The 19,609-nt window shown below is 35.0% G+C and overlaps 1 protein-coding gene across 4 annotated transcripts in view; it reads right to left on the reverse strand.

Moving 5' to 3' along the window:
• MSRB3 (methionine sulfoxide reductase B3) overlaps nt 1-19,609 on the reverse strand; it is a 166,648-nt gene that overhangs the window by 51,874 nt on the left and 95,165 nt on the right. Inside the window, exon 6 of one of the 4 annotated variants that reach the window (XM_064590948.1) lies at nt 1-8,158. This exon is cut by the window's left edge and continues 40,616 nt beyond it. The exons of the other annotated variants lie outside the window; for them this stretch is intronic. Coding sequence (XP_064447018.1) covers nt 7,959-8,158 — 200 coding nt within the window. The 3' untranslated portion in view covers nt 1-7,958. The remainder of the gene's footprint in view (nt 8,159-19,609) is intronic. 4 annotated transcript variants of the gene reach the window in all.

Here is a 19,609-nt window from a genome sequence, read left to right on the forward strand (position 1 = left end):
GCTTTATTCTTCTTTCTAAGGATTCCTGTGGCTATTTGTTTTTTTGTAGTTTTTTGTTTTGTTTTGTTTTTGGTTTGTTTTTTTCTTGTGGTTCCATATGAATTTTGGGAATGTGTTCTCTATTTCTGTGAAAAAAATGCCACTGGAATTTTCATAGGGATTGCATTGACTCAGTAGATCACTTTGGGTAGTAGGGACATTTTAACAATATTACTTTCTTCTGATCCATGAGCACAGGATATCTTTCCATTCATTTGTGTCTTCCTCAACTGCTTTTATCAGTGTCTTAGAGTTTTCAGTATATAGATCTTTCACCTCCTTGGTTAAATTTATTCCTAAGTAATTTATCATTTTTAAAAAAGATTTATTTAGTCCAAAGAGAGAGAGGGAACATGGTGCAGAGAGGCAGAGGATGAAGGAGAGAGAAACTCAAGCAGAGTCTGCTCTGAGCACAGAGCCCAACAAGATCCTTGATCCCACCACCACGAGATCATGACCTGAGCTGAAACCAAGAGTCGGACACTTAACCAACTGTGCCACCAGGCACCCCAGTACTTTATCATTTTTGATGCTATTTTAAGTGGGATTGTTTTATTTCTTTTCCACATAGTTCATTGCTAGTGTATAGAAAAGCAATTGATTTTTGTATATTGATTTTGTATCTTGCAACTTTACTGAATTTGCTTATTAGTTCTACCAGTTAGCTTTTTAGTGGAGTCTTTAGAGAATTCTATATATAAGATCATGTTGTCTGTGAACAGATATCATTTTACTTCTTCCTTTCCTATTTGGATGCCTTTTATTTCTTTTGCTTGCCTAACTGTCCTGACAATGAATTCCAGCATTATGTTGAATAAGACAGGTGAGAGTGGGCACCCTTGTCTTGATCCTCATCTTAGTGGGAAAGCTTTCAATCTTTCACCATCCCGTATGATGTTAGCTGTGGGTTTGTAATGTATGACCTGCCTTATGTTGAGGTACGTTTGTTCTATACTTAATTTATAGAAAGTTTTTATCATGAAAGGATGTTTAATTTTGTCAAATGAATTTGCTGTATCTATTGAGATGATCATATAATTTTTATCCTTCATTCTATTAACGTGGTATGTCACATTTATTGATTTACCTATTGTTGAAACATCCTTACACCCTACGGACAAATGTAAATTGATCACAGTATATGATCCTCTTAATGTGTTATTGAATTCAGTTTGCTAGTATTTTGTTGAGAATTTCTGCTTCTAGATTCATTAAGGACATTGGCCTGTCATTTTCCTTTTTATACCATCTTTATCTGGCTTTGGTAACAGGGTAATGCTGGCATTGTAAAATGAGTCTGAGAGCATTCCCTCCTCTTCAATGTTCTGGAAGAGTTTGAGAAGAATAAGCATTAATTCCTTAAATATTTGGCAAAATTCATCAGTGAAACCATCTGGTCTGGGCTTTTCCTTGTTGGAAGGTTTGTTTGTTTTATTTGTTTGTTTGCTTTGCTGTCTCTTTTTATTTAGTATTTAGAATGATTGTTGTTCTGTTCTAGTGATACTTTTACACTAAATACTTAAATACTCTATTTACTATCTTTTTTTTAAATTTTAATTTCAATGTAGTTAATATACAGTGTTACATTAGTTTCAGGTGTACCATACAGTGATTCAACAATTCCATACATTACTCAGTGCTCATCAAGAAAGTGTACTCTTAATCCTTTCACCTATTTCACCCATCCCCCACCCACCCACAACCCCTCTGGTAACCATTTGTTTGTTCTTTATAGTTATGTTAGGAAGTATTTCATTACTGTTTGAATCTCTTGTATTGGTCTATTCAAATTTTCTGTTTCTTCATGATTCAGTATAGTAGGCTGTAAATTTCTAGGAATTCGTCCATTTCTTCTAGTTTATCCCACTCTTCAGCATGTAATTATTCATAGTAGTCTCTTACTACCCTTTGTATTTCTATGTCAATTATAATGTCTCCTTTTTAATTTTTGATTTTATTTATTTGAGTCTTTTCTCTTTTCTTAATTTGTCTAGCTAAACATTTATCAATTTTGTTTATATTTTCAAAACACCAGCTCTTAGTTTTGTTGATTTTTTTCTACTGTTTTTCTGAGAAATCCACTTTAAATATAAAGACACAGATGCTTAAAAGTAAAGCAACAAAGAAAGATATACCATAATAACACTAATCAAAAGAAAGCTGGAATAGCTATACTCATTTCAGACAAGGCAGACTTCAGAGTAAACAAAGAGGGCATTATATAATGATAAAGGGGTTAATTCTCCAAAAGGACCATAGCAATCCTTAATGGTTATGCTCCTAACAACATAAAGGCAAAATACATGAGGCAAAACTGATAGAACTTCAAGGAGACATAGACAAATCCACTATTATGGCTGGAAAATTCAATACCCCTCCATCACTAATTGATAAGTTCAGCAGGCAGAAAATCAGTAAGGACATAATTAAACTAAATAGCACCATCAATCAGCTGGATCAAGTTGACAATTATAGAATACTTTGTCCAACAACAGCATTGTATATGTTCTCAAGCTCACATGGAACATTCATCAAGATCTGGGCCAGAGAAGACACTTTAACGAATTAAAAAAAAAAAAAAAAAAAAAGCCAAAGTGCACATTTAGACCACAATGGAACTAAATTAGAAACCACTACCAGAAAGAGAGCTGGAAAACACAAAGTATTTGGAGATTAAACAACATATTATTAATTAACACACAGGTCAAATAAGTGTCAAGAGAAATTTTAAAATATTTTTAATTAAATGAGTGAAACTACAACTTATCAAAATTTGTGAGATGCAGCAAAAGCAGTACTTAGAGGGAAATTTGTAGCACTGAATATATACAGAAACGAAGAAAGAACTAAAATCAATAATCTAAGCTTCCGCTTTGGAGAATCAAGATTAGATTAGAGAAGGAAGAGAAAATTAAATCCAGTGTAAGCAAAAAAAGAGAAATAATAAACATTAGAACAGAAACCAATGAAATTGATGACAGGAACTCAATAGAGAAAATCAATAAAACCAACAGCTGGTTCTTTGAAAAGAGCAATACAATTTATATACCTCTAAGTCAGGTTAACTAAGAAAAATAGAGAGAATAACAAGTTACTAATATTGGAAATGAAAGAGAAGCCATCACTACTGATTTCATGGACATTAGTAGGATAATAAAGGAGTATTATGAACAATTCTATGCCCACAAATTTGATAACCTAGATGAAACAGATGGATTCCTTGAAAGACACAATCTACCAAAATTCACACAAGAGAAAAAGATCATCTGAATAGGCCCATATCTATTTAAAATGTTGAATCAATAATTAATAACCTTCCAAAACAGAAAGTACTAGGCCTGGCTGTGTTCACTGGTATATTATTACAAATATTTAAGGAAGAAATGAGACGTATACTCTATAATCTCTTTCAGAAATACAACTGATTTTGTATATTGATCCTGAACACTGCAACCTTAATGAATTTTTTATTTGTTCTAATTTTTACTGTATTCCTTAGGATTTTTCTATATACAAGAGAATACCATTTGCAAACAGAGATAGTTTTACTTATTCCTTTCCAATCTAGATACCTGCCTACTTCCCTCCTTCTCTCCTTCTTTCCTTCCTTTCCTCCCTCCTTCCTTTCTTCCCTCCCTCCCTCCCTCCTTTGCTCCTTCTTTCGTTTTGTCTAATTACCCTGGCTAAAACCTCCAGTACAGTGTGGAACACAAGAGTTGAGAGTGAACATCCTTATCTTTTAGGAAAGCATTCAACCTTTTCACCATTAAGTATGTTGTTAGCTTTGGTTTTTTTCATAGATGCCACTTATCAGGTTGAGGAAGTTTCCCTCTATTCCTAGTTTGTTGAGTGTTTCATCATGAAAAATTGTTGGATTTTTGTCAAATGCTCTTTCTGTGTCTATTGAGATAAACATGTTGTTTTTGTCCTTTATTCTACTGATGTAGTATTTTAATTCACTGCTTTTTTAAAAAAGATATTTTATCTTATTTTATTTTATTTTATTTTATTATTTTATTTTATTTTATGAGAGATGGGAGAGAGAGAGAAAGAATCCTAAGCAGGCTCCATGCTCAGTACAGAGCCCGATAGGGGGCTCAATCTCAGGATCCTGAGATCATGACCTGAGCTGAAATCAAGAGTCAAATGCTTAACCGACTGAGCCATCCAGGCACCCCTATGTTAATTGCTTTTTAAATGTGAAACTAACTTTGCATTCCTAAGCTAAATCCCACTTGGTAATGTTTTATATACTGCTGTATTTGGTTTGCTAGTATTTTGTGGAAATTTTTGTGCATGTATTCATAAGAGATATTGGTCTGTAGTTTTCTTTTCTTGTGATATTTGACTAGTTTTGCTATCAGAGTAATACTGGCCTTGTAGAATGGGATGGGAAGTATCCCCCCTTTTCTATTTTCTGGAAGAGTTTGTGAAGAATTGTTATTAATTCTTCTTTAAATATTTCATAGAATTTACCAGTGAGGCCATTCTGGCCCGGACTTACCTTTGTGGGTAGTTTTCTGAGTGCTAACTTAATCTTTTTACTTGTTTATTCAGATTTAATATTTCTTCTTGAGTCATTGTCAGTTCTTTGTGTCTTTCTAGGAATTTGTCCATTTCACTTAAGTTAGGTAATTTGTTGACATTTGCTTGAATATTTTTAAATATGCTAATTTTATTTTTTACTTAAATAATACATTCTTAATCTTAAACTTTTAATCATACAGAGGTATTTAATACATAAACATACATATTCAAACATATATGAGCATTCAATTCACATATATGCATGTATTCATATATTTTACATAAATGGCATCATATTCCATATATGCTTCTGTAAATTAAAAACCTTTGCACAAGCCTACATAATCCTATTTAATCAAAGGATGGAATAATTTATTTTATTTACTTATAAATACTTTATATTAAAATGTATTTGAAAACAAAAATATATTACAGATAAATATTTAGTGGCATGCAAAGTGTTCATAATACTTTTCTGTTCAGTGGGAAAAAAATGGGTTTCAAAGCAGCATTATCATGATAAACTCATTTTTACTTAAAAAAATTAAAGGAAGACATTGGGAGTATACATAACTATACACATGTCAACAATAAGACTGAGTAATAGAATTACTAGAGATTTTTACTTTCTTTGTGATTTCCATATTTTATAAAATCTATATGTATTTGTATTTATGTATGTATGAACGCTTTTTCTTTATGAGCAAGTATATACATACATACATACAAGGCAAAAATAGCAAACAGAAACAGTAATATAAGATGGTAAGTACTTTAAAAGGTGTGTCCCTAATTAAAAAAAAAAAAAGGAAAGGCTTAAATTCTTCAATTTAAGAATATTCTCATGTAAGTTTTTAAAAAACCCAAAATTCAGTTATAAGAGGCACACATAAGTTAATATGACAAAAGACGGTTAAATATGAAGAAATAGCAAAGATATACAAGGTAAACACAACACAAGGAAAGCAGGGATGATACTGTTACCATCTGACCAAAAAAATTTCAATTCTAAAAACATCAACTAGGATAAAAAGTATTTTTAATAAAAAGTAATGATTCTCAAAAATAGAACTCATGAACTTTTATGTACTATAAAGCAGTGAACTATATAAAAACAAAAGTATTAGAAATACAAAGAAACTTTGTAATCCTCAAATATTGTGGGCACTGTTAATGCACATTTTTCAAAACAAAAAGTAAAGGTAAACAAAAAATAGGGAAAAGAAAATGATGAATAATACAACTGATGAGACTTACTGTGTTTGGTTCCTGGTTGGATCTCCACCCCTCCTACCATTTCCAATCTGGCCTCCTCTCTATGATTAACTGTGGAAAAGTCTATCCTGCCAGTCTTTGGGTTGTTTTCTGTGTTAATTACACTGATGTGGGGGTTATCTAGGTGTTTCTGTACATTTAAAAACTATAATTTGTTCCAGAGCAAGAGGGAGTTTGTAAGAGCAGGACATGAGCACACTGAGGGAGAATCTGGAGAAAGTGGTATTGAAGAATTAAAAGTCTTGGCCAAACTTACAGGATCTCAGCTGTTTGAAATTCAGAGACAACATTCCAAGTCTTAGACAGTGAGTCTGACTAGAGAACATGACAGTTCTTGACAGGTTCCTGATAACAAGGACTGAGAAACAGGGACCAAGGGAGAAGACATGAATTAAGGTACCAAAAAAGATCTCTTAGGAATCAGACAGAAAATCAGTTGTCTGAATTGAGACAGTCAGAAAGAGACTAGCCACAAATGTGACCTAAAGCCAAATTATGTGTGGAATTTGAGCTAATTAAATGCATTCATTCCTCATTCATTGATTCATTCTTTCATTTAAGCAAATATCCATTGAGTTCCTAGTAAAAGTCAAGCACTATGCGGGATGCAGAGGTACACTGGTGAAAAAATAGACACCCAGTGGGACTTCTGAAAGATGGCAGAGTAGGAGGATCTTAAGCTCACCTCATCCCATGGATACACCTAGATAACACCCATATCAGTGTAATTAACACAGAAAACAACCAAAAGACAGTCAGAATAGACTTTCCACAGTTAATCATAAAGAGGAGGCCACACTGGAAATGGTAGGAGGGGCAGAGATCCAGCCAGGAACCAAACTCCTGGCCAGACTAACCACAAATGGGAGGGACACCAGAAGCACAGAGAACGGAGAGGAGCAGACCCCACACCAGGGACCCCAGACACAGGGACCTGCACTGGAAAGATGAGTCTCTATAATATTTGGCTTTGAAAACCGGTTTTCAGTGAAGTTTTGAAAACTTCACAAGTTTTTATAACCAGTGAGATTTAACTCCAAGTACTTTAAAAATCACAGGGCTTAGCTCTGGGAGAGCCAGAGAGTGAAAGAAAATGAGTCCTCTTCCTTAAAGAGCCAGCAGAATAAACCATCCCACCAAGATACAGCATAGAAGCAGCAGTTTGAAAAGTGCCTGGGGTATGCGTGAGGATTTATTTACTAATCTCGGAATGTGTGCTGGAGAGACTTCTCCAAGAACAAAAACGCTGGCAGGCACCATTTCTCTTTCCTACTCCTCAACTTGGATAACCAGACACTTGTGGGAACCAGCATGAATGCTTGCCACCTAGCTTGCTAAGACCACATGCCCACGCATGTATCCTTCTGCAGATCCACCACATCCAATCCACCCCACTCATGAGGAGTCCCTCCAAAGCAGCTCCTACCATGTCATATCCTGCAAGCAACTCTGGCAGGGACAAGTGCCACTCCAAAGTGACTCCTGCCACGGGGGGAGGGAAAAATAACCACACACACCGGTATACTCGCAGCCCCAGCAGCCAAACCTTATAACTGGCAGTGCAGAGAGTGCCCTGTCAATCAGTGCATCTGAAGCCCCCAGCAGGCATCTGCTCTGACTGCTGGCCCTGCCCACAAACAGAAGCCTCTCAGGGGACAAGGCAGGGAGAGCACCACACAGGTTGGTCCTACTTCAGCCCCAATGGACAGACTGAGGACAGATAACTGGTTTGTCTGTAGGCCCTACCCACCAATGCAAGTCTCTCAAGGAGATAAGACAGGGAGAGCACTCTGCAGTCCGGCGCAACCACCGCCCTGGAAAATGGGCTGAGGGCAGACATCTGGTCTGACTGCTGCAACCGCCCAACTACAAGCCCATGGCAGCACCAAACTGGCCACTTAACATCACAGGGACCAAATCCTACCCACAAAAGGCAAAGAGGGCCACTGCACACAACTGGACTGAGGGCAAACACACCTCAACCACAATAGTAGGGCACATACAATTCACATAGGCAACACCCCTGAAATGAATAAGGGGCATTGTGCTGCAGGGCATTACAGAACTCTTCTTCATAAGGCCACTGCTTTCAAGATCAAGTAATGTAGCTGACTTTTCTAATACACAGAAACAAACAGAGAGTTAGACAAAGTGAGGAGACAAAGGAATATGTCCCAAAAGAAAGAACAAGATAAAACCACAGCAAAAGAGCTAAATATGAAATAGAAATAAGTAATATAACTGACAAATGATTCGAAGTAATGGTCATAAAGATACTTACTGGACTTGAGAAAAGAGTGGAGGATCTCAGTGAGACCTTCAACAAAGAGATAGAAAATACAAAAAAGAACCAATCAGAGATGAAGAACTCAATAACTAAAATTTAAAATACACTAGAGGAAGTCAATAGCAGATTACAGGAGGCAGAAGAATAGATCAGAGACCTGGAAGACAGGGTAATGGTAAGCAACCAAGCTGAACTGCAAAAAGAAAAAAGAAAAAAAGGGAAGATGACCCAAACAAATGGAAAGGTACTCCATGTTCATGGATTGGAAGAACCAATATTGAGGTGCCTGGCTGGCTTAGTCAATAAAGCATGCAACTCTTGATCTCAGGGTTGTGAGTTCAAGCCCCACACTCGGTATAGAGGTGACATAAAAAAAAAAGAAGAAGAAGAAGAACCAATATTGTTAAAATGTCTGCACTACCCAAAGTAATCTAGAGATTTAATGCATTCCCTATCAAAATATCAGCAGCATTTTTCACAAACTAGAACAAATAATCCTAACATTTGTATGGAACCACAAAAGACCCTGAATAGCCAAAAGCAATCTTGTCAAAGAAGAACAAAGCTGGGGGTTTCACAATCCCAGATTTCAAGATATACCATAAAGCCACAGTAATCAAAACAGTATGGTACTGGCACAAAAACAAGATACATAGATCAATGGGATAGACTAGAGAGCCCAGAAATAAATTTACTTTTATGGTCAATTAATCTTCATCAAAGAAGGCAAAAACACATAATGGAAAGACCTCTTCAACAAATGGTCCTGGGAAAACTGGACAGCTACGTGTAAAAGAATGAAACTGGATCACTTTTTATACACCATATACAAAAATAAACTCAAAATGGATGAAAGAACTAAATATGAGACAGGAAACCATAAAATGCCTAGAAGAAAACATAGGCAGTATTTTCTTTGACATCGGCCATAGAGACAGTTTTCTAGATATGTCTCCTCTGACAAAGGAAACAAAAGCAAAATTAAACTATTGGAACTACACCAAAATAAAAAGTTTCTGCACAGCAAAGGAAACCATCACAAAACAAAAAGGCAATTTACTGAATAGGAGATGTTTGCAAATGATAGATCTGATAAGGAGCTAATATCCAAAATATATATAAAGAATTTACACAATTCAACACAAAAGCAAAAAACCAAATAATCCAATTAAAATTGGGCAGTGGACCTGAATAGACATTTTCCCAAAGAAGACATACAGATCGTTAACAGACACAAGAAAAGATACTCAACATCACTAATCATCAGTGAAGTGCAAATTAAAACCACAATGAGCTATCACTTTACACCTGTCAGAAGGGCTAAAATCTAAAACACAAGGAATAACAAGTGTTGGTGAGGATGTGGGGGAAAAAGGAACCCTTGTGCCCTGTTGGTGGGAACGCAAACTGGTGCAGCCACTCTAGAAAACAGTATGGACATTCCTCAAAAAATTGAAAATAGAATTACCAAATGATCCAGTAATTCTACTACTGAGTATTTACCCAAAGAAAATGAAAACACTAGTTTGAAAAGCTATATGCTTTTTGAAGCTATTTACTTCAAAAGTAAACCCCTAGGTTTACTGCAGCATTATTTACAATAGCCAAATTATGGAAGCAACCCAAATGTCCATCAACAGATGGAGAAGATACAGCATATATATATATATATATATATAATGGAAGACTACTCAGCCATAAAAAAGAATGAAATCTTGCCATTTGCAACAACATGGATCGACCTAGAGAGCATAATGTTAAGTGAAATAAGTCAGTCAGAGAAAGATAAATGCCATGATTTCATTCATATGTGGAATTTAAGAAACAAAAGCAAAAAAGACAAACAAAAACAGTCTCTTAAATATAGAAAACAAACAGGTGGTTGCCAAGGGGAGGTGGGAGAAGGCATGGGTGAAAAAGATGAAGGGGATTAAGAGTACAGTTATCTTGATGAGCACTGAGAAATGTACAGAATTATTGAATCACTATATTGTGTACCTGAGACTAATACAATACTTTATGTTAACTATACTTGAATAAAAAATAATTTAAAAAAATAGACACCCACTGTTTCTATCCCATGTAATTTACTTCTGACTCTACCCAGCAGCTCTCCACTCTAGATCCACATTAGAATCACCTAGAAAGATTTTACAATACCAGTGCCTGGGCCCCAACTGCAAGTTAATTGGTCTAGCATGGACCTGGCACCTATATTTTTTAAAAAAGTTCCTCAGGAAACTCATATGTGTGGCTAAGATTGAGGAAAAACTGCTCTAAATGGAATTATACCTGATAACCAGAGCTAGGGTTGGGCTTACAATGAGTGTAAATAACCCCAGGTGTGGGTCACTAGACTACCATGGGTAGAAAATCAGGCAAGCTCTTTAGAGCTTCGTCGCTTAAGAAACTCCACTTTTGAAGTCCAATTATCCTCTTCTCCCCCCCATATGTAGATTCCTGGAATACTCTCCTATTTTCTTTTAGCACCTGGCTCAAATTTTCTCTCTAATCCAACTTTTTATGATCCTGTATAACATCCAAAATCACACTGAGACTTCTTCCAGCACCCAGGTTCTTACTCCTCAATGTCCACAACCTCAAAAACATTCCTTTTCATTCCTCTGTGTGGCTGATTAGCTTGGGCAAACCTTACAGCTAATCACCTATAAAAACTGCTCAAAACTCCTATAGGAGCTTAGAGCTAAGGGACTCTTTTTTTTTTTTTTTAAACTTACCATAAAATAGGGGGATAGGAATTTTACTCTTGGCATCCCAACCTGAAATTCTGGATAAATTTTTCACTGAAACTGTTATGCATCCTCAAGTACATTGGAGGCTAAACATGTTTGGTAATGCATTCTCCATTCAAAACAACCAAACTGCAAATGAACTTTTAACAACCTATTCATCTCTTTGAGAATGATCTGCATATTATGTTCTGTTCAGTGTCTGATACGACAGTATCACTTGTATGAATATGAATGAAGGACAGAGCCAGGGGACACACACAATTAATTTTAGTCTGTATATGTAATGTCACCAATTAAAAGTCTCCAGCTATAAGCATATATCCTGGACATTTCTATTTAAGCAACAGCTGCTCCTAGCCACTGAAGAGGAATATACTACTGTCACTAATCACTTTTACTCATTTTCTGGAGAAGTCAACCCATTCTTATTTTCAACTAAATGATGTTTTGGTTGTCAGTCTTAATATTCACTGAAATTATTATGGGACAACCAACGACATTGATGAGCACCTACCACCTGTTAGCTTAAGATGACTTGGTTCCTCTGTTTCCAGTTGGTTCTCTTTCTTCTCCTTTAATCACACATCTTCTATTGATGAGTTCCTCTTCTCCCTTCCCCAACATTCTGTACTGGTCAACATGTTCCTATCCATTGTTCACTTGATGGGAAAATCATGTTCCCCCTCCTTTCCATAATGTACTCCAACATTTCATGAAAGCAAACTAAGGAAAACTGGGACACACTGAAAGCTTACAGATGTATTAACACCTTCTTACAAAAATCTTTGGCCAGAGGCAGAGATGGAGCAGGGTGTGAGGGGTTAATACGTGTAATTACTTTTTTTTAACCTTTTGTTTTCTCTGGTTACAAATTCAATAGATGTTCTTATAAATTAAAGTAGGATTTTACAGGAATATATAAGAAAGATAATAAAATCACCTGTAATCTTACCACTCTGAAGCAACTACCATTACCATTTTGGTGCATCTACTTTTGGACTTTCTCTATGTAAAGGCAGTGTGGTAACCTGCCTCCGTTATTGGACTTTTAGGCTGTATCTTTCTCTCTCTTTCTCGCTCTCTCTCTCTTTTGCTACTACAAATAATGCTTCATGAGTATTCTTTCACATTAATCTCTGAATATTTTTTTATAACATTCCCTAAAGTGGAATTATTGGATTAAGCAATTATCAAATTATTTTTCAGGATGATTTCAGGATGACTGCATCAATTTATATTCCCACTGGTAATATTTGAGAGTAAACATCTCCCCCATACTCTTAAAGCTCTATTTTTTAGTAAACATTTTTGTAGTTCATATAACTTGTATTGATATGATTAATAATGAAGTTGAACTTTTGCAAATGCTTACTGGCCTTTAATAATTCTTCTATTCTCCTCATCCTTCTTTATTAGGGTGTTCCTCTGAACAGAAAAAAGTAGAAACAGTAGTGTACTGAGAACCTTGATTCCAGTGGGAAGATCCAACTGGTGAAAGAGTAAAGATTCCAATGTAAAGAGGAGAACAGTGTTGAAGGAGTTATGTTTTATTTGATTTTTTTTAAAGATTTTATTTATTTATTTGAGAGACAGAGAGCATGAGAGGGAGGAGGGTCAGAGGGAGAAGCAGACTCTCTGCCAAGCAGGGAGCCCGATGCGGGACTCAATCCCGCGACTCCAGGATCATGACCTGAGCCGAAGGCAGTCGCTTAACCAACTGAGCCACCCAGGCGCCCTGATTTTTTTTTAATGGGATGATTTGAGCTCATCTCCAGGTTGAGGGGAAGAAATAAACAGTATCAAAGACCTTCAGAATTCAGAAATTAGAGTAAATAAGTAATGGAATAACATTCTATAGGAGCAGAATTGATGGGATTACTAGAAGAGCGAGCCTATCTTCCTTCAATCATGTAGGAAAGAAGGTAAGTGTGGGTAAAGATGCTTGTAGTTATAGGAGGGAAAAGATGGAAAAACTCAAGCTTCATAGCCTCAGATTTCTCTATGAAATAAGAGGCAAGATTGTTGCTGAGACAGAAAAGAGTGGTAGAAAGGGGTTTGAGAAAAGTGCTAAAGACTTAGAAGGACTGCAGAATAGTGGCAAGAGGTGATCTGAAATTAAAGAGCATAAATCTCTAGGGGCAACTATCCCATAATTATATTCTTTCTTTAGGGGGGCCATGCCACCCAGGTGAAAAAGCTACAACTAAAAACAGATGATTGGGGATTTTCCAGGGAATTCAACATAAGGAAAACAGATCCAGAATCCAGAGGGTACTGGCTAAAATGACAAAATGATTACCATAGAGTCCAGGATGGATGGGGGAAAGGTAGAACAATGAGAGGCATACTAGACTGGGAAGAAAAGGAAGGGGCTAGGACATGGATGGAGGTTGGAGAAACCGGTTGTGGGCTGGACTGTCCACACAGTCTCTAAAATCACCCATGAGAATGGCAAGAATTAGAGTGGAAGACTAAAATCATCAATAAATGAAGGGCATTACCAGGAACTAACAGATCACAGCAGTGATGAAAGTGGCTGAATAAGACAGCAAACCTCAAAAGAGCAGGTCTTACCTGAGCAAGGAAAGCTAAGACTTGGGAAAAGGAAATGAAGAGTTATCACTGACACTGTCTCTAGATATGAGGAAAAAGTGCCGTTGCAGGACAGATCTTGGGACAGAGACAAATCTCAAAGCCAGGAAATGAAGGAAATATTTTATGAAGAGATTGGAGGATAAAAAAGAACGTATTTACAATGGGATGAGAAGGAGCACAGTAAAAATGGCTAGAAATGGTAAGAAAGAATCATGAATAATAAGTTATAGAGGAATATAGGGGTAAGAAAGAGGAGCATCATAGGGTGGCTAAGCACAGTTAGAGGGTGAGATTTCTGCAAAGCACATTTTGCTGAAAACAACATAATACCTATCAATTTTCCCATAACCAGAAAAACATTCAAATAGACATGGTCTCAGACGGGTCATTAACATCACTATTTACTAGGAGGAAAAAATCAACCCTTAAGAACACATGAATTAATACCCACGGTAGATGAATAGAAGGCTGTATGATTGGTGCCAGGGCTCTCTGATTTTTCTGTTCACAATATTCAAACAAAAATGCTTTTCTTTTCTTTTATAAAAAGTACCTGTATAAAAGATTGCTCAATTCAGCTGAATTATGCAGGTGGATTTAGATACGTTAATCATTAATTTCTCAAAATTAATCTTTTTCAAAAGCCATTTTGTGATAACACGGAAACATGGGGCCACATCATAACATGGTGCAATGTGAGCAATACAAAAGGAACCTGGTGAAATAGGCAAGTGGAAGCTAAACTGTAGCTCATGCTTCCCTCATTTCTAGGCCTTTGTGTTTCCTTTGACCCAGAAAAGTCATTCAGCTGCAGTGTGGAAGGCTGGGGGCAGGTGTCTGTGGGGGGGGGGGGGGAAGGTTTGCTAATTCATCATCTCAAGGACAGCACCATTTTCTAATGGACACAAAGACACTGCATAAAATAGCAGAGGCCCTTCCTAAATATACAAATAATCCAGGAGAATGTAGTCGATGACTTAAGGAATTTTTTTGAAAATAATAACCCATTAACTTGTCAAATTATGTTTTCTGAATTAATCTGACAAGAGTAAATGTTATTATTTTCCCAAAGATATAAAAAATCATATTATCGGTGTACTTCCTTAGTCTGAGTCAGTAAAATTAATAATTCTGTTTACAACTCAGTCACATTCAAAAATATTTCCATCATATTTTTATAATATTGGGTGTGAAGAAAAATTTTCCCAACATAATCCCAAAGTAAATATCATAAAAAGACTGCCATACGATCCTAATAAAATTTTTTAAATTTCTGTGAGAAAAAAAATTTAAACATCAAGCAATCAGTTGGGAAAAATATTTAACACATTATTATTTTTTATCAGCAGCATCATCACTGATGTGTACCAAGCACTTTGCTAAGTGCCTTAATTACATATTATTTTACTTAATCCTCACATTTGATCCTACCTCATACTGAGGTAGGTATTATAAATGTTCTTATTTTAAAAATGAAGGCTCAGAGAGATTACATGGCAGGTGAGAATTCTACCACTGAACCACCCATGCTCAGAGAGATTACATAGCTGCCCAAAACACACAGTGCTTAAGAGATAAAGCCAGAATCCAAATGACAGTCTGTCTAAAGTAAGCTCTGTTCTTACTCGTAGCCTTAAAAAATCATAATAATAGGGGCGCCTGGCTGGCTCAGTTGGAAGAGCACGCAACTCTTGATCTTGGGGTTGTGAGTTTGAGCCCCACATTGGGTGTAGAGATTACTTAAAAATAAAATCTTTAAAAATAATAATAATAAGTAAATAAATAAATAAGCAATTAACAAAAGAATTATACTCAGTAACACAGAAGAAAAATGTTCAATATCTCTAGTCATTAAAAATGCACATTAAAACTATGAGAAACTACTTTTCACCCATCAGATTGATAAAGAAAATAAGAGAATAGTAATACTCAGAGTAGCTCACTGTGTCCAGAGGAAAAAAATACTATATACAGCTGAAGAGAGTATAAATTGGCACAATTTTTCTGGAAGGTTATTTCACAATAAAACTCTTTAAAGGTCTTAAAAATGTGCAGACTCTTTACTCTTTATTTTAATTTATTTTATTTATATTTATTCACATTCCCAGATTTTTCCTTTATTTCTCTTTGTTCACTGCCTTTCATTTTCAAACTATATTCTTTGTTTCATCTAACTAATGAACGCTGAATGCTTTTAAAATGAGATACTGCTGTTGTACTGTAATCCTGCCATCCATTAGCTCTACAATAGCCTTACATAAATAAACCCAAAAGGTGGAATAATGAGATAAGACTGAGAAATATCAGAAAATACAGTCTATATTAAAGGTACATATATCTGCGTAACAGACAACTCTATTCTTGTACTTATAACAAAACTGATATGAAAGATCTTTGCCACGTTAATCTTTGTGAACTAGAAAAACAAAGTGAAACCCTCTCATACCTTGGATTGATCTAACATGTTAATTTAGCTAAGTATCTGAACATGAATAATGACATTTAAAAGGTGGTGACACTTATACTCTGACTTGATCAAAGATAGTAATATTTTTAAAATTTACCTTTCATATATTGAATTTTAAAATACTCTTAAAGCAGAACTCAAGAATTGTAAGACATTACATGAACAATTTAAGCTATAACATTTAAAAAACACCCATATTTTAGTACATTTAACCAAGTATTGTATTTACCAAGCTCCTCCTCAATACTGGATATCTGTTGCATAGGAAGGATGTTTATTAAGTATTTGTTGAAGTGCATATTTTTAACTGAATGATACCTAAAAATTCATTTTTTCCCTCCAAGAGGAAATTCTTAGAAAATGAACTATAAACTAAAATCATACTTGTAAAAAAGTTTAGCATTTAAAAAAGAAACAAAAAGTCCACCCTTCATGGAAGCACACCCAAAGATCTTAGAACCATGTAAGTTCTATTTGCCAATTCCCATGCCTGAAAAATAAATGTGCAATGGTGTGTCTTCTGCCTTGAGCCCTTTTTGATATTAGAAGTGTGAATAAATATATATAAAGTAACTCTAATAGTTTGCTGTCTAGAGCCATTATTGAAAGAATACCTAAAGAAGTACCTCAGCAAAATGAAAAATAGATCTAAGAAAGGTCAGGATGCAAGAAACATTGATGAGTAAATAAATATGTAAAATTAAATAATTTTGATAATAGTTCATGATGTAGCTTTAATAAAATAGATTCTTGAGAAATGATTTTTAAGAAAGTAGAGGCATAATGAGAAAACCCCAAATTCCAGATTGGAGTCAGCCTATGGGCATAGGGAATCAGACACAAATTAAAAGTGCTAAAGTTCTTGGGGCGCCTGGGTGGCTCAGTCATTAAGCATCTGCCTTCGGCTCAGGTCATAATCCCGGGGTCCTGGGATGGAGCCCTGCATCGGGCTCCCTGCTCAGCGGGAAGCCTGCTTCTCCCTCTCCCACTCCCCCTGCTTGTGTTCCCTCTCTCACTGTGTCTCTCTGTCAAATAAATAAATAAAATCTTTAAAAAAAAGAAAAGTGCTAAAGTTCTTATATTGGGAGAAGCAGAAAGAAGTTATACATTTTAATTAATTCCCAACATGAACAGAAAAATACAAGGTCAAACATGTTCCTTAAAATTAAATTGTAGAGATAATAGAAATAGTATATTAATTGTAACTAGAAGCTTTTATTTTTTTAATGGTAAAAATTTAATCAATCCACCAAAAGAAAAAAATGAAAGAAAAGGAGAGCAAGGACAAGCATAATTCAGAGAAAACAAGATGGCAGGAACAATACTAAAGTTGTTAGTTTTCATAATAACTGTAAGTAAGCAAATGTACGCAGTAAAAGATGAATTCTTTTGGCATAAACTTAGTAAACATTTATTCAGTCATCACTTGTGACCTAGTTGTGCTTAGTGCTGGGGATAAATACAGTAGAGGATAAACAGGGCTGTCTCTAAAAAGTTCATAGTATAAAAGGTTAAAGTTATTTTATTCCATTTTATGGTGTTTCAAAATTGGAAATAATTAAAATAAGGCAACATATTCCTTTTCCTATGTGGAATTGTAAATTCATATACATGGCTTTCTAGAAAATTGTGCTCTAAGATATCTGACTAAGAATTAGCTTCAGGTTTCTGTCAGAAATCAATGCAAGTCTTCATAAAAATGGTATGCCAGTGATGGTGGAAATTAAGAAGCAATGAAACTGTGTGTGTGTGGAGGGGGCCTGTGAGTCCCTTAAGTAGACAGACACCAATCAGAAAAATTTATCCAATTTTTAAAAGGGCTTAATACCACTTGATATCATTTGCAACGTATTTTTGCTTTGGTCTTATCCATCCTGCTACGTCTCCCACCAAACAAAACTCATATCACTATGCTTTCAAAGACAGATTGTGTTTGTTTAAGATGAATGGTATCTTTAGACAAAACAGACTTTCTTCCATTCGCCATTTCATGTAGTATTTACACATAACCTCAGTGAAGGAGAAAAATGAGGGATTAAAAAGACTTCCTCTAGGTAAATATGACAGAGACTGAATATACATCATTATCTCTGGATAAAAAAAGGCAGAACAACTAGATTCAGCGGGCAAAACTCCAACATTAATAGTTTTACTTGTCACCACTTATATACATTGAAAACATTTTTAGTTAAATTTACCAAAATGACCTATTTCCAAATGAGGAAGATCTGCCTAGTTGTAAAGATAAATTTTAAAAATTACATACTGACTGAACTGCTACCCTGTCTAATTGAAAACAATAATCTTAGCTCCTTTATGCTGAACCTAATAAATATTAACACTTCAATGAATGTATTTAAGAATAGCACACAGGCTATATTTCAGTTAAAATTTGTTTTTAATTTATGCTGTTTTGGTTAAAAAGCAGGCACAATTTGATAAGGCAAAACACAACTTCAAGTAGCTTATAAATGATATATTTTTCCTGTAATATTTTACTAGTTATAAATTTTAGAGTAGAAACTTAAGATAGCGGTCATTAAAAACAGAATGTGAAAATATTTTAATCTTCTTCAGTCATTAATCATGTCATTTTTACCAGATTGCCCTGCTAAGTTATTTGAAACAGATTAAAACATTTTCTAAATCATAGCTTTCCTGTTTCTGATCGTCCTATGTAAAATCAACCTATTGACTCTCAGTGAGAAATGCAGATAATAGAGAAACGTTTGTCTTTCTATTACATAGACCCTGACTTGTGTGGTGATATATCATATCTATCAAAATTCATATGAATTGGGAAAAAGCCTTTTTGAAAAATCATGCCAAAAGAGAAAGATTATTAAATCTAGCAGTAAGAAGAAGAAAGTAGAGAAGTAAGTTCCTATCAATCATCTTATAAAAGACATGGTGTCTTTTAGATTTCTAATGGACACATTTGAATTATTTTGAATGAATATAAAAGATTACTTTCTTATGGACTGGTTACAAGATAGAAATGAAAATTAACCTAATTATTTTTTAAACTGGGGAATTTCTAAAACGCAGTTTAAAAAATAATTGCTAAAACATGATACACTTCAGATTTCTACAAAACAAATTAGAGAATTTTGAAAAACCATAAAAGATCTTTTCTTAAAAACTGGTCACAAAATAGAGATTAGAATTCACCATACATAAGAATATAATTGCCTTTAAACATTTCCCTCAAATCTAAAGAGTCATGTTTATTAAACAATAAAGTTGGTTAAAATTGAGCTGCATCTCTTCACATTTAAAACAATCCTAATAACAATGCATCTTTGTTCATTTGTATAATGTTCTATTTTAGGAAAAAAATATTAATTTATCATTACTTTATTGTCACCCATACTACCAAGAAGTTCACAAATACTAAAATACTGTGAACCTTAACTAGCTGTTGAATCAACAATTAAATCAACTGCATAATTAAACGGACACTGAGCTCTGTGATTATTTTCCCCCAGGTATGTGTAAGCACATAAGCACAAAATAATCAAAAGCTTCCCCTGGCCTTGTGAACTTACAAAATAAAGCAGCAGAGAGGCAACTGTCTTTCATTCTAATCCCCGATCATAGGTGAATACCCTAACAATAGTTTATTTCTATGCTGAGAGTTATTTCTGTTTGATACTAAGTCATTCT

The sequence above is a fragment of the Mirounga angustirostris genome, unplaced genomic scaffold (assembly GCF_029215605.1).
Source record: "Mirounga angustirostris isolate CCGP_5_RB_7025 unplaced genomic scaffold, mMirAng1.0.hap1 SCAF_5, whole genome shotgun sequence".
NCBI lineage: Eukaryota > Metazoa > Chordata > Mammalia > Carnivora > Phocidae > Mirounga > Mirounga angustirostris.